At 39.8% G+C, this 14152-nt stretch overlaps 1 protein-coding gene across 1 annotated transcript in view; it reads left to right on the plus strand.

The window, feature by feature from the left end:
- MAP4 (microtubule associated protein 4) overlaps window positions 1-14152 on the plus strand; it is a 190539-nt gene that overhangs the window by 75049 nt on the left and 101338 nt on the right. The window contains exon 3 of the mRNA XM_080829190.1: window positions 7089-7154. Coding sequence (XP_080685316.1) covers window positions 7089-7154 — 66 coding nt within the window. The remainder of the gene's footprint in view (window positions 1-7088; window positions 7155-14152) is intronic.

Genomic DNA, 14152 nt, shown 5'->3' on the forward strand with positions numbered 1-14152 from the left:
GCCCCTTTTTTTTATTTTAAAGATTTTATTTATTTATTTATTTGACAGAGAGAGAGAGAGAGAGAGAGATCACAAGTAGGCAGAGAGGCAGGCAGAGAGGGAGGGGGAAGCAGGCCCCCTGCTCAGCAGGGAGCCCAATGTGGGGCTGGATCCCAGGACCCTGAGATCATGGCCTGAGCCGAAGCAGAGGCTTAACCCACTGAGCCACCCAGGGGCCCCATTGTCTCCTGATTTTAAACCCGGAGTTCTTTTGTGAAACTATCTTCGTGGATGCATACTTTCTGCTTAATTTAATGTCTTACAGATTCTATTTTTCAGAACTAAAGATTCACTTACTTAACTCAAGGCAAAATTATTAGACATGCAAGTACTATCTTTAGGAAATGGAAATGAGAGCATTATTTCATTCGTATAAAGAACTTGAACTTTGAACCTGAGCACTCTGCTACAAATTCATACGAATTTGTAGTTTTCCACTTTCCTAGACAACTCTCACATCTTCTTTCTGTTCCAACCTCCAGCACTTGCTCTCCTGTTTATATTCTCAGCCAATGACTTTTACAACAGAGAATCAATAGACTCAGAAGAGAACTTCTGCATCCCCCCCCCCCCCCCCCCCCGCTGCGTGTCCTCTGCTGCATCTCCTCCTAACCCGCAGTCCCCTTGCCCTTTACTCTGCTCTTGCTCTTGTTCGGGTGAGCTGTGCTCTCACTCCAGGAGCTGCTACAGTTGTCTCTTCTGTCTCCTGCATCAGCAGTTCCTCTGTTTCATCTGGATCATTCAGCAGCATCAAACATACCGTAATTTTTCCCTTCAGTAAGAAAATCAGATCTCAACTGGCTGCCCATCTCATTTACTTCTTTTTTTCCTTGCTCCTTTGAAAAAGATGGATTTAGTACATGTCTAGTTCTGCCTGGAGCCCCCTCCTGTCCTGCAGTAGCCCATGCCATACCACCCTGACTGCTGCCTCGCATGGCTACGGATGAGTCCTGGATGGCTGCAGGGGTTTTAGCATGAGCAGCTGAAAGGAAGGAATGGCCATCATTTGAGATTGGGAAGGCTCCAGAAGGAGTAGATTTTGAGGGTAATGTAAGAAATTCAGGGAATTTTGGGAATTATCAAGTGTGAGTTACTTGACAGCAGAGAAGATACTGGAGTGGAGAAGAGCAGTAGGCAGCTAGATAAAGAGTCTGGAGTTCAGAGGAGAGTTCTGGGCTGGAGATACCAATCTGGAGGTTGATGGTATTTAAAGCTTTGGCTAGAGGTGGTAGTTGTAAAGCTGTCATTTTCAGAATGTTTTACTTTTGCCACATAAAAATAAGCTACACCACTCTGTTCAGTGTATCCAAATGCTTCTAAATATATAGCATTTTGATTCTCCTCATCATCTATTTAAAAAAAATGCATGAGCAAGCTGTTCTTTATCATTGGAAATGTAAATCCTTCTTTTGATTCCTTGAACTCTTACTTCTCTTCTGTGTCTATCGTAGACTTTTATCTTAGTATAATACATTTTTATACTTGAAAGGTCTTTCCTGATTGTTACTGTTTTTTTTAATTAAGATTTTTATTTATTTACTTATTTGTTTGTTTGACAGAGAGAGAGAGAGAGAGAGAGAGAGAGACGCGCACACACACAGCGAGAGAGGGAACACAGGCAGGGAGAGTGGAAGAGGGAGAAACAGGCTTCCGAGCGGGGAGCCTGATGTGGGGCTAGATCCCAGGACCTTGGGATCATGACTGACCCAAAGGCAGACGCTTAACAACTGAGCCACCCAGGTGCCCCTGTTACTGTGTTTTTGTAACAAAATATGTATATAAGCTTAAATTTTAATTTTAAAAACTTGCTATAACCATAAGGCTTTAGGTATTTACTTGTTCTGGAAGATGACTTATGATCACAGTTACTAGTAGCACCCAGTTGGTCACATATATTATAATTTTTGGTAAATCATAACTAACCATAAAAGTTGAATTTGATTGGAAATGTTTTTCTTAATGATGGGAACTAATATTTTTCTCAGCTCATGAATCTGTAGAACATTATTTTTTGCTAGGGTGAGAGAGAATTTAACAATTTCTATTCCTATTTTTTTTTCAAGATTGATTGATTGATTGATTGATTTTAGAAAGTGTGCATGCAGACAGGGAAGGGGGCAGAAGGTGACAGAGAATCTCAAGCAGACTCTCTCTGAGCACGGAGCCTGACATGGGGTTCAAACCCGTGACCCTGAGATCATGACCTAAGCTGAAATCAAGAGTCAGATGCTCAACCAGCTGAGCCACCCAGGCACTCCTCTTGCTATTATTTTGTTTTTGTTTTTGTTTTTTTTTAAAGATTTTATTTATTTGACAGAGACACAGCGAGAGAGGGAACAGAAGCAGGGGGGCAGTGGGAGAGGGAGAAGCAGGCTTCCCACTGAGCAGGGTGCCGGATATGGGGCTAGAAGCCAGGACCTTGGGATCATGACCTGAGCCGAAGGCAGACACTTAACCACTGAGCCACCCAGGCGCCCTCCTCTTCCTATTGTTTTAATAGGCGTAATAGCCAGAAAATTTTATTCACATAGCTAAGTATGTGGGAATGGAAGTCTTCTAATGGCAATAACTTCCATTCTTTGAGTTATATGTTAAGAATTCCATAAGTCAGGGGCGCCTAGGTGGCTCAGTTGTTAAATGTCTGCCTTCAGCTCAGGTCCTGATTGCAGGGTCCTGGGATTGAGCCCTGCATCAGGCTCTCTGCTCAGCAGGAGGCCTGCTGCTGCTTCTCCCACTCCCCCTGTTTGTGTTCCCTCTCTCGCTGTGTCTCTCTCTGTCAAATAAATAAAATCTTAAAAAAAAAAAAAAGAATTCTATAAGTCAATATTATTAGAATTTATTTTCAATTAGAGGGGCGCCTGGGTGGCTCAGTGGGTTAAAGCCTCTGCTTTAACCAGGGTCCTGGGATCGAACCCTGCATTGGGCTCTCTGCTCAGCAGGGAGCCTGCTTCCCCCTCTCTCTCTGCCTGCATGGGATCTCTTCTGTCAAATAATAAAATAAAAAGTCTTTAGAAAAAAATTATTTTCAGTGTCCTATCAGAAGGCACCTACATTATGACCTCTTTCAGTTTTGATGAAAGCAAAGAATTGGAAACTGTTTAACTTGGAAGAGGACTTGTTAGTCAGTAGGCAATTCACTTTGTTCGGGGGCTTGCTTTCGTTTCATGAATCTGTTTCTTTTATCCTTCTGAGGGAAATCAGGTAGCTTTTTTAAAAAAAGTCTCCTACTTGCTGTATCAACATTGTTTCCCCGAGTCATATTTATTTTCTTTGAATGTGATGTCTTACTTTTTTGGTAATAGTTTCCCTCTGTTACTTGGCAATACTGTCTGTTTGGGATCTCCCACCTGCCTCTGACAGGGATATAACTGTGCTGCCAGGTGGGGTGTGAGGGCTCACCATTCCATCTGGGGTCGGCACGAGGCAGGCTTGAGGGTTGAGAGAAGGAAAGTGGGGGGGATGGGGGCTGATAGCTTTTAATGGAGCCCCCATCATCCCTGCTGTCTATAAGCATAGAGCACCTTGCCGTCCTGCTTTCCTGTACCTTCTTTGGGCTGTGGTTTCTTCTTCGTTATGATCCCATTCACTTCATTTTCTAGGATATTCCTTGTAATTTCTGGTGCATTGGATTTCTAGGTCTTTTATTACTTTATTCTTTTAAGCCATCTTTCCTGCTTTTTTTTTTTTTAAGATTTTATTTATTTACTTATTTGAGAGAGAGAGAGAAGGAGCCGCAAGTGCATGAGCTGGGGAGAAGCAGAGGGAGAGGGACAAGCTGACTCCACACTGAGCATGGAGCCCGACTTGGGGCTCAGTCCCACCACCCATGAGATCATGACCTGAGCAAAACCCAAGAGTTGGACACCTAACTGACTGAGCCACCCAGACACCCTTACTATTTTTATTAAGTAAGCTCTACACCCATTGTGGGGCTTAAACTCAGACCGAGTCACATGCTTTACTGACTGAGCCAGTCAGGCATCCCTGCTCTTAAGGAATTCTTTAAGGTGCTCAATTAAAATAGGACCTTATGTCTGTGAAAGTTTTCCTTGTTATCCCTATCTCTGGTTCTCCATCAGTGGCATTTGGTACATATTCTTTCCCCCTTTTTTTTTAATTTTTCCTGATTATTTGTGTGTGCATGTGCATGTGTTGTGTTTGTGTGTTTTATAATGCTGTTATGCCATGTTTGCTTTTCTTTTTTCTTTTTCTTTTTTTTTTTTAAGATTTTATTTATTTATTTGACAGACAGAGATCACAAGTAGGCAGAGAGGCGGGCAGAGAGAGAGGAAGGGAAGCAGGCTCCCCAATGAGCAGAGAGCCCGAAGCAGGGCTTGATCCCAGGACTCTGGGATCATGACATGAGCCGAAGGCAGAGGCTTTAACCCACTGAGCCACCCAGGTGCCCCATGCTTTTATTTTTTTCTTAATCTTCCCGTTTCAGCACATGAAAAGCTACCTTTTTCTTTTAAAATTACATATTATTTCACAATTTAGCGAATCTGTCAATGGGCATTTAAACAGTGCTATAATAAACATCTCATTAACTTTCATTTTTGTGTACTTTTATGTCTTTCTCTGAACTACACACCTAAAATGGATTGTCAAGTTAAGTATTTCAGAATTTGATAGACTGCCAAATTGTCTCATAAAATGGATGTTCTGGTTTATATTCCTCCAGTGGTATAATGAGATTACCTGTTTTCTTACACGGTTGCCAACAGTGGCTATTATTAAATTTTGAAAAGATTTTTTCACTCTCATGATTAGAAGATGGTATTTTTTATGATTTGCATTTTCCTGTAATCTGCATTTTATTTTTTTACAATCTGCATTTTAAAATGAGGCAGATTTTTAAAATACGTATTCTTTCTTGAGCTAGGAGGAAAAAATTTTATAAGCTTACTTTGTGGGAGTAAAAGCAAATTTATGCCAAACATGTTCTGTCCCATATTTGGCATAAATATGGGATAGAACTGTTGGCATCTCTCTGGGGAAGTAAAACACAATATGTGAAGCCCTAGCATGGTGCCTTGTGCATAGTGGGTATTTAATAAAAGTCTATTCTCTTTCAGTCCTTTATTCCTTTTTCTTGGAGGTAATTCATATTCTCCTTTAAGTCTGCCTTGTTCTGTAGGTTGCTCTCTGTAGCCGTTCCTTTGTTATCTGAGATAACGGAATCAAAGATCTTTTGTGAGTTTAAATGAAATATTTCTGCCTTGGATTTGTAGGAGTCAGTAGGTTGGACAGTGTAGTTTCTTGTCTTCCAAAGTAAAATCTTGCATTTTATATTTTTGTAGCATACATTTATCTCTGTTAGGTTCTTAACAGTGACTATTGGGAAACTTGGGTTGGCAAGCTGATGGCAGGGCTAGACCAGTTGCTGAAATGTTATAGCCAGAGCCTTTAAGAAAAGGTTGTATATCCTAGAACCAAAGGTTGTATATCCTAGAACAACCAAAGCAATTTTGGAAAACACCCGATTAAGAGGACTGTCAAGACCTCTGTTAAAGACTATACAAATTCAGTAATCAAGGTGGTATAGTACTGGAAAAATGAAGAGACTTACAGGCTGGTGGAATAGAAGAGAGAGAGTCCAGGGACGCCTGGGTGGCTCAGTTAGTTAAGCAGCTGCCTTCGGCTCAGGTCATGATCCCAGCGTCCTAGGATCGAGTCCCACATCGGGCTCCTTGCTCCGCGGGGAGCCTGCTTCTCCCTCTGCCTCTGCCTACCACTCTGTCTGCCTGTGCTCGCTCGCTCTCTCTATAACAAATAAATAAATTAAAAAAAAAAAAAAACAGAAGAGAGAGAGTCCAGAAATAGATCCACACATGGTATGGTAAATTGATTTTTCAGCAAAGGTACAAAGGCAGTTAGGTGGAATAAGGATAGTCTTTTCAACAAATGATACAGGAATGACTAGATGTCCATATGCAGAAATACAAATCATATTTTCTGTCATATACGAAATTTATCATGTATCATAGGCCTCAATAGGAAACCTAAATTTGAAAACTTATAGAGTTCTAGAGGAAAACATAGGAGAAAATCCTGTGACCTTGGGTTAGACAAAGATTTTTTTTAAAGTTTTTAAATTTCTAAGTAGGCTCCACTCTCAGCACAGAGCCAGTGTGGGGCTTGAACTTAAAACCCTGAGATCAAGACCTGAGCTGAAATCAAGAGTCAGTCACACAACTGATTGGGCCACCCAGGTGGCCCTAGACAGGAATTTCTTAGATACTTCACTGAAAACATAAAAAAAGCATGAGGGGAAAAGTGAAAAATTAGTGTTCATCAGAATTTAAACTTTTGCTCTGCAAAGACACAGCTAAGAGAATGAAAATGTAAGTCATGGGCTGGGAGGAAATATTTGCAGAATTCATCTGATGAAGGGTTGGTATTCAGAATATGTAAGGAGTCTTCAGAACTAAATAATAAGAAAAAACCCAACCCAAATAAAAATGATGAAAAAATTTGACCAATTCGCTAGAGAAGGGGATGGTAAATAAACATGCAAAGATGCTCAACATCTTTAGTCATTAGGGAATGAGACACAACTGTATTAGAACAACTAAGATTAAAAGAAAACCAAAAACAATTCTCTGCTTCCAGAGGTGATTCTGGTGACCAGGTAATTCTCACCCTCAGGAGGAGTGAGGATGAAGCTCTGGACTTTTGATGTGGGAATTGTTTTAATGGCCCTGTGCCCTTGTAGCTTTGGATTTGACTCACAGATACAAAACCTATGGTGCTTTGAAATGGTTTTGGGTGGAATATAATGGTGATCTTTGACAATTTACGTAACAGAAAAGATTTCAGCTTGCTTATTAAGAAGGGTTCTTCTGTAGTGTTTGGGTATCGCAAAATTGAATGACTCAGTTCTGTTCTGTTTCTTGATTTCCTTTTATTGACTCTTTACATTTCGGACAGATTTTTACCTACTTTAAGCTCATGCCGTGAAGAGGGACAAATTCCACCTGGTTACAGAGCGTTGAAGCTGTTTCTCCTGTTGCTGTCACCGTGGTAATTACTCTTTGTGGTTGTTGCAGGTACTCCCTCCAAGCCAACAGGGCTAGCCAATGGTGACCATGGAATAGAAGGGAATGAAACTACGGGTAAGTGGTTCCCAGGATTCCCCAGATACGGTTCTGAAACAGTCACAGGAAACACCTTGATGAGGTCCTTTAAGGAACATGGCAGTGAATCACTTGAACTATTTCTAAGGGTATTGTTGTTCTTGTTGAATGTGTTCAAGTCCAGGGCCCTCTGCCACGTAACATCTCCAACAACAGAAAGAATGAATGAATTTCCTTTGCTGTTTCTTGAGTATTTGTTGTAATTATACCACACAAGAGCTGGATCAAACTTAAAAATATGCTTATAGATGCAGACTAATCATCATCAGACTATGTTACATTGGAGGCCTTTGGCCACTATGGCTCTTTATACGGGCTCTTCTCTCCTGCACTTATCTTGCTTTCCATGCATGGCTCATTGTTAGGGACCCTACAAATTAAAAGTTCTTCCCGTTTGATTTTGCCCTCAGTCTTTTATTCTTTTCCCCCATTAACTGTTACTTCTGAAATCTGTCTCTAACTTCAATGCCTAGCCCATTAACTAGGGCTTTGATACTCCCATCAGCTAGCCCTGAGCCCCTGTGGCTTCCCACCTCATAACTGGCACCTCATTACCCCTGACCCCCAGTGTATTTGTCTTGAGCAGAGTTCTTGAAGCAGTAGTGAGGTCCACAGGAATGTTGTACTATGCAAATCTTCTGTTAGGTAGCAGGGGAGTCAGCATGTATTTCTGTAAATAACTGCACTTATTTTGCAGTTGTGATTAGGCTGACACTGTTGACCCAAATGAACAGACATCTAACAGCCAAGTAAATTGTTCTCTGCTGCAGAGCGTGCTCTTAACTGGGGCATTACATTGATTCACACTACTGCACAGGAGGCAAGCACTAGATACGATTGTGTCTGTGTTTCTCGTGTAAGCGTGCCTCAGCCTGGAGAAGACTTTCTTTGAGCCACCGTATGATTGCTCAGTTTTTAAGGCTCCCAGAAAGCCTTCTGTTAGCAACAGCAATTACTCCAGGATTTATTCTTTATTCTGTGACCTTTGGAAATGTTTTATATATCTTTGGACCTCTGATTGACTGATGGCTGGTTTCCATTTGTTGTGAATGTTAGTTTTGCCCAGTGACATTAACTCCTTGTTAGCAGCTCATAACTCAGAGACTCTTTAAGGTAAAAGCAGCCAGAAGTGCCACCTCATCTTCCAGTTTTGTGAACTGAATTTTTTGTATTTCTTTGATAATCTTTGTTGTATTATTGACTGTTACTGTGCCTGCTTTGAAAGCAAAGTCATCTATATAGTATAGTTTTAAGGATACATTTATGGAAATATCCCTGTGATTAAAGGAGAAGCTTGAACATAAACTTTTAAAAAATGAGTAAGTTCAGCTTTCTTTAACAAGGAGGCAGTGCCAGGGAAAGGAAAGGCTTGGAGGGGACTGACTTGATTAGCCAGTTGGAAGAGGAGATGCCATTTTCATCCAGAAAGGAAATAGCTATCAAAACTAGGGTAGATTTCTCCAGCAAGATGTCAGGTATGACCAGAAGAGACTTTGTGTAGTATTTGCTTCCCACCGCCAACTCTTAGAGCACAGGAAAAAAAAAAGAACTGAAAAACATATAGCCTGGCCCTTACTGTTTCAAGACTATTAGTTCCTGGTGGCAAAAAAGAACCCAGATATTTATGAACTACCCAATGACATTATGGCAACAGGTAGAATATAGTTTGCATATGGCAAGATGTTCACATTCTGAATTTGACCACTTGAAAATATGCATGTTTCACTGGGGATGGGAAGGAGTGGGGAGGGGACAGAGAATGCATGTTTCTGGAGCATGTTGTGACCTCATTCTAATTTGGCCATTACTAAACTAGAGCACGTAGCTCATTGCCATTTTGAAAATTCCCATTTCTGTTTCGTTCAGGATGTCTCTAGTCCTAATCGCAGACCAGCTCCACTGATAGCTTATAAAGGGTTTATGAGCATCTTGCTATGTTGAACTTGCTGTTTACTAATGACCTGTGCCTTTCCTTCCCCTTCCTACTTCTTCCTCCCTTTCTATTTTTCTCCTCCTAGAAGCCTAACGTGTCTCTCCACACTGGGGCTGCTGCAACACCAGACCAGTGATCTTTCCTAAGCACCGTTACACTTCTAAAACCTTCAGCATTTTGCAGAGCTTTGCTTTTCCTTCCTGGACACGGTGTAGAAGAGGCGGAGGGTAGTTCTTCGGGGCCTTTCTGCTGATGCCTGAGCAAACCACCTGCTTCCTTTTGTGCTCTGCAGGGCTTGATGGAACCTCCTTTCCCTTTGTGAGCACAAAGTACAAGATGAATTATTTTTAATTTTTAGTATTTTATAAAGGTCATCCAAGGTCTTTTATTTCTTGTTCTCTTTTAAAACCCATTTTATCATTTAATTCAATCTCGCGTTTTTTCTTTTCTTTAAACATTTTGAGTTGGCCTTTTCCATTTGGTTTTCAGATCTTCATAATGAATCAGGATCTCGTAACACCAAATGAAAATGTGTGCTTTCATAAAGGGATAGAGTCCACCAGTACTGCAGTCGACCCTCCCTTTTCCTCCCCCTCCTCTCTTCCTCTCTGAGCTTGCTTTTAGGGAAGGGTAATCTTTCAGGCTACCTATGTATCTCTCCAGCTTACTAAAATCTGAATGACGATAGAAGTTTTAATTTAAAGTTTTCTCATTTAGAGTAGCTCTGATTAAACTTTGAAAAGCATTTCCTCAAATTAAACCATGTTTTGTTTTTTGCAAGTTGGGCTGAAATGGTTTCTTTGACGAAATTGTGGTTTATTTGTCTAGAGTCTTAGATTCTCTTGAAAATCTGACAAGCTTTTATTGTCTATGAAATTTTATAAGCAAAGTTACTTTCATAACATGATCACGACCTATCAAAACAAGAACTGAGAAGTTAAAATGCAACCCTGTATTGTCAGACTACTGGGATATTGATACAGATAGAAAACAACCTCTTGTATAAAAACATGAGAATGAAAGTACATTGCAGTGCACTGAAGAACCACAACCAGCTTATCTGTTTTCTAATGAAATGGTTATCAGATTGGACTCACACTCAGTTCAGGTAGTGTCCAGGATCCCTTTGATCTCTGGAGCAGCATACCAGTGGGATTGGTGGACCACATGTGAAGACCTTTACCATGAACATTAGCATTTATACTCCGTGTATTCTGAGGGTTGTCCCATTGGAACTTTTTCATTCTCACTCCTCATTTTCCCACACTAAGAGCTAAAAAACCTGGAGGAACCATTTGGAAGAAGTACTGCAGAAATTTTCAGATAATAAGCTTTGATTGGATTTTGAGAATTAGAATATAAAACCTGGACCATGTTTTGAAATCTTAAAGGAGTTCTGGTTTAAGATCCAGAATGTGAAGTACTCTTTAATTTTCTATCCTCTTACTGATTGTGGAAGTTATCACAATCACCAAGTTAGTGATTGTTTCAAATTAAATAATTGGCAGTATATTCTGAGGGAGATTTTGAGATGTACATTATTTTGGATTCTCTGACATAAGACTGCTTTTGAGATGGAAAAATCAAAATATTATGGAAGTTTAAACTGAGTCCCTGTGAATTTAGGAAGCATTCATTCCCTCTACTGATCATAAACAGGGGTCATGCTGCCAAGAATTCCTCCTGTGAGTTCTTGGAGAGAAGATTCCCAGAGGAGGCACATTTTAGAGGGAAATGCTGATGTTTCCCTTCTAAGCAGTTGATAAAATATGAAAACTCTTACCACGGGAGAGCACCCATCAAATAGAACATAGCATTTTCCCTTTGGTGTGCAGTTGTTCGGTATGTTTCTTGGTTCTTTGTGTGTGGTTGGTTGGTTTGGCTTTAGTTTTTTGGCTAGGAAAATTTTCAAACTGGTAGTGCTAACTTTTTAAGGATCACGGTTGACATTTTTTCTATCACCTCTAATCGGTCTCTACAGCTTGTCTAAGTGACAGGTGTTTGGAGAAGCCTGGGTGCAGCTCTGCTCTGGCAGTGGTCAAAGGGACACACACTCCATTATTACATTGAATTATTTCACTTTTATTTCCATTTTGCTGTGTTTTTGCTTGACTTTTGTTTAATTTTTTTAATGGAATTGAAATTTTCTACTACTACCTAGCTAAAATGTGGTATATATTGTTAGCTCTGTCTGTTTCACTAGGATGTTTCATTTTATTTTGCATATAGCTTTGTATAATAAAGCAGCCAGGGCTGTAAGGAAATGCTGTGTTGCCATCATGGTCACACCCAAGTGTGAGGTTACCAGACTGGTCAGGGTTGCTCTGTTGAAATATGATATTTATTATATATAATCTTTCTCTCTCTCTCTCTCTCTCTCTTTTTTTCCTTTTTCGGCCCAATGTTGAAGATGTAGAATATTGTTTACAAATAATATTTTATATAACTTCGTTCATGCACCTGAGTTTATATTTTTTGTGACTTTAGACTTTAACAGTTTGTATATTGGGACATTTTAATGTGATCATTGTGCTGAATAAATTACACTAATAAACATCTTACATTAACACCTTATAGACTGGATTTTGGTTGGAGTCTTAATTATTGAAGTATAATGTGACTAAGACATAAGTTTGGCAAATAAAGACTCTTGAGGAATGAGTTCTTGGTCTAACTAAACTTCCGATCCTACCCATAATAATTTCATAATTGTGTGGACTTTTTAGTTTTTGCCAGGCATTTTCGTTATCACTTACAGTGTCGTTTTTTATTCTCAGAGTAACTCCTTTTTATCCACAAGCCCAAATGACTGATATTTTATAGCATCCGGTGAGAAAAACAGTTGGCAGAGTGGCAATATGCAGTTAACCCAAAAGAGTTTCATGGCGTATCAATTATTGTTAGATGCCTTCTAATATTACATGTATGTTTAGTTCAAATTCATGTTCAGGATCTTCCTAAAGTACTTCCTGAATTATCAATTGAAACTGTTAACATTCAATGACATTTTATTTTGTAACTTTGTTATGCTGCAGCTGGGAAGAATTCAACCAAATGCCCAATTCCCTACCCACTCTGGTTTAGTGTTTCTTTACAGTACGTAGATTTGAAATGCAATATATTGACCGAATTGAGACATTGAAAAGGTTCTATGCCTAAGGTAATTTGCATGGCATAAATAACTTTTTTAGCTTGGCAAGACATTTCTTTTTATTAAGAAAACTCACTTTAATGTTCTGAGGTTTCTTTTTAAAAATTTTGTTTGTAAGTAATCTCTACACCCAATGTGGGACTTGAGCTCACAACCCCACCATCAAGTCACAGGCTCTACCAGCTGAGCCAGCCAAGGCACCCTCTTAGGTTTTCTTTTATTAAGAGGGCTTAACACAATCTCTTCTTAGGTTTAAAGCACCAAAATTTCAAAATATAAATAATAATTCAGAAACCTCACTAACTTTCTTATAAGTACACTAGTATTAAGGCTTTTGGTGAGATGGAGACAATTCTCAGATTTTAGTATATTCATTTTGATGAAAGTGAGATGAGGGGTGCCTGGCTGGCTCAGTTGGTTAATAACATGTCTGAGTCTTGGTTGCAGCTTAGGTCATGGTCTCATGGGTTGTGAGACAGAGCTCCGCATCTGACTCTGGGCTCAGTTGGGAATCTGCTTGAGGTTTCTCTCCCTCTGTCCTTCCTCCTGCTTGCCCCGCCCCCCACCCTTTCTCAAAATAAATAAATGAAATCTTAAGAAAAAAAAGAGGGGGGGAGAAAGAGATGAAACCTGGGTACCATTGGATTCTTACCCCTTGTCGACCTGATAATAAGGTAAATGGAGACGGGAGGCTAGAGAGGGATTTGAACAAAGACACAGGCACAGAATATCAACTTCATTTCTAAGTAATGTGTAAGAGTGCATTATCCTCAATTTGATATTGATGCTGTTTCCATTACAGTGAAGGCTTAACAAGACTTAACCACAAATTATTGGTGGTATAAACATCTGTGCTACCATGGAGGCTAAGCTGGATGCAGTATACTAAGTGCCTCAAGTGTTACTGGTGGTTTCCATTATGAACAGACAAGGTGGCTTTTTATTGTGACAACAGTTCTGAATGTGATGTGCTATCAATCCCTCAGGTCATACCTGCAGGGAAACGGTAAAACTGCCTTGTCACAATGTCATGACACAGATGAGATCCTATGTGTTTGATCACTGTCTCCTGTAGCATCAGATAGGGTACAAGGAATTTAGCATTAGAAAAATTCCAAGAGACATACCTGGGTGCCTCAGTTGGTTAAGTGTCTGCCTTTAGCTCAGGTCAGGATCCCAGGGTCCTGGGATTGAGCCCTGCATCAGGCTCCTTACTCAAAGGGGAGCCTACTTCTCCCTTTTCTACTCCCCCTGCTTGTGCTCTCTCTGTCAAATAAACAAAATCTCAAAAAAAAAATCTGAGAAACAAAAAATGTGAAATCTTAGCAGGAAAATAATAGAGTTTCTGAGCAGCTGTTATAACCAACGTCTAAGTTGGCATTTAACTTATAAATGAAGCCTGAACATAAAGCTGCACACCGTGTTCCTAGGTGTGGACACAGCAAGACATCCTTTCCTCTGTTCTCCCCCCCTCCAAATCCTGAAAACAAAGGTTTGGTTTCTTTCTTTCTTTCTCCAGATAGGAGTTGCATATTGGAGACACATGAATAAAATATGAACACCTTATGTTTCTTGAAGTTTTTTGTTGTTGTTTTTCATGGTTTTCTGGTAAAAATGTAGAAGTAATCAGAAAATTTCACATATACCCATTAACACAACATGTTACATTCCCTTCTAGAATATATAGGACTCCCTTGAAAACCTGCTCACGCACTGAGCATTTAATTGTACAGTGAGACATTTGATTCCAGTTTATACTGGAGCTTGGTATTGAATAAGATAAGACAGCTTCTTCTGAGCTTTGAGTGAATCCATTATTCTGATAACGCTTTTTATTTTTACTTATTTTTAAATTTAAGAAATATTTTATTTATTCATTTAAGACAGAGAGAG

Source organism: Martes martes (genome assembly GCF_963455335.1).
Source record: "Martes martes genome assembly, chromosome: 1".
Classification (NCBI taxonomy): Eukaryota; Metazoa; Chordata; class Mammalia; order Carnivora; family Mustelidae; genus Martes; species Martes martes.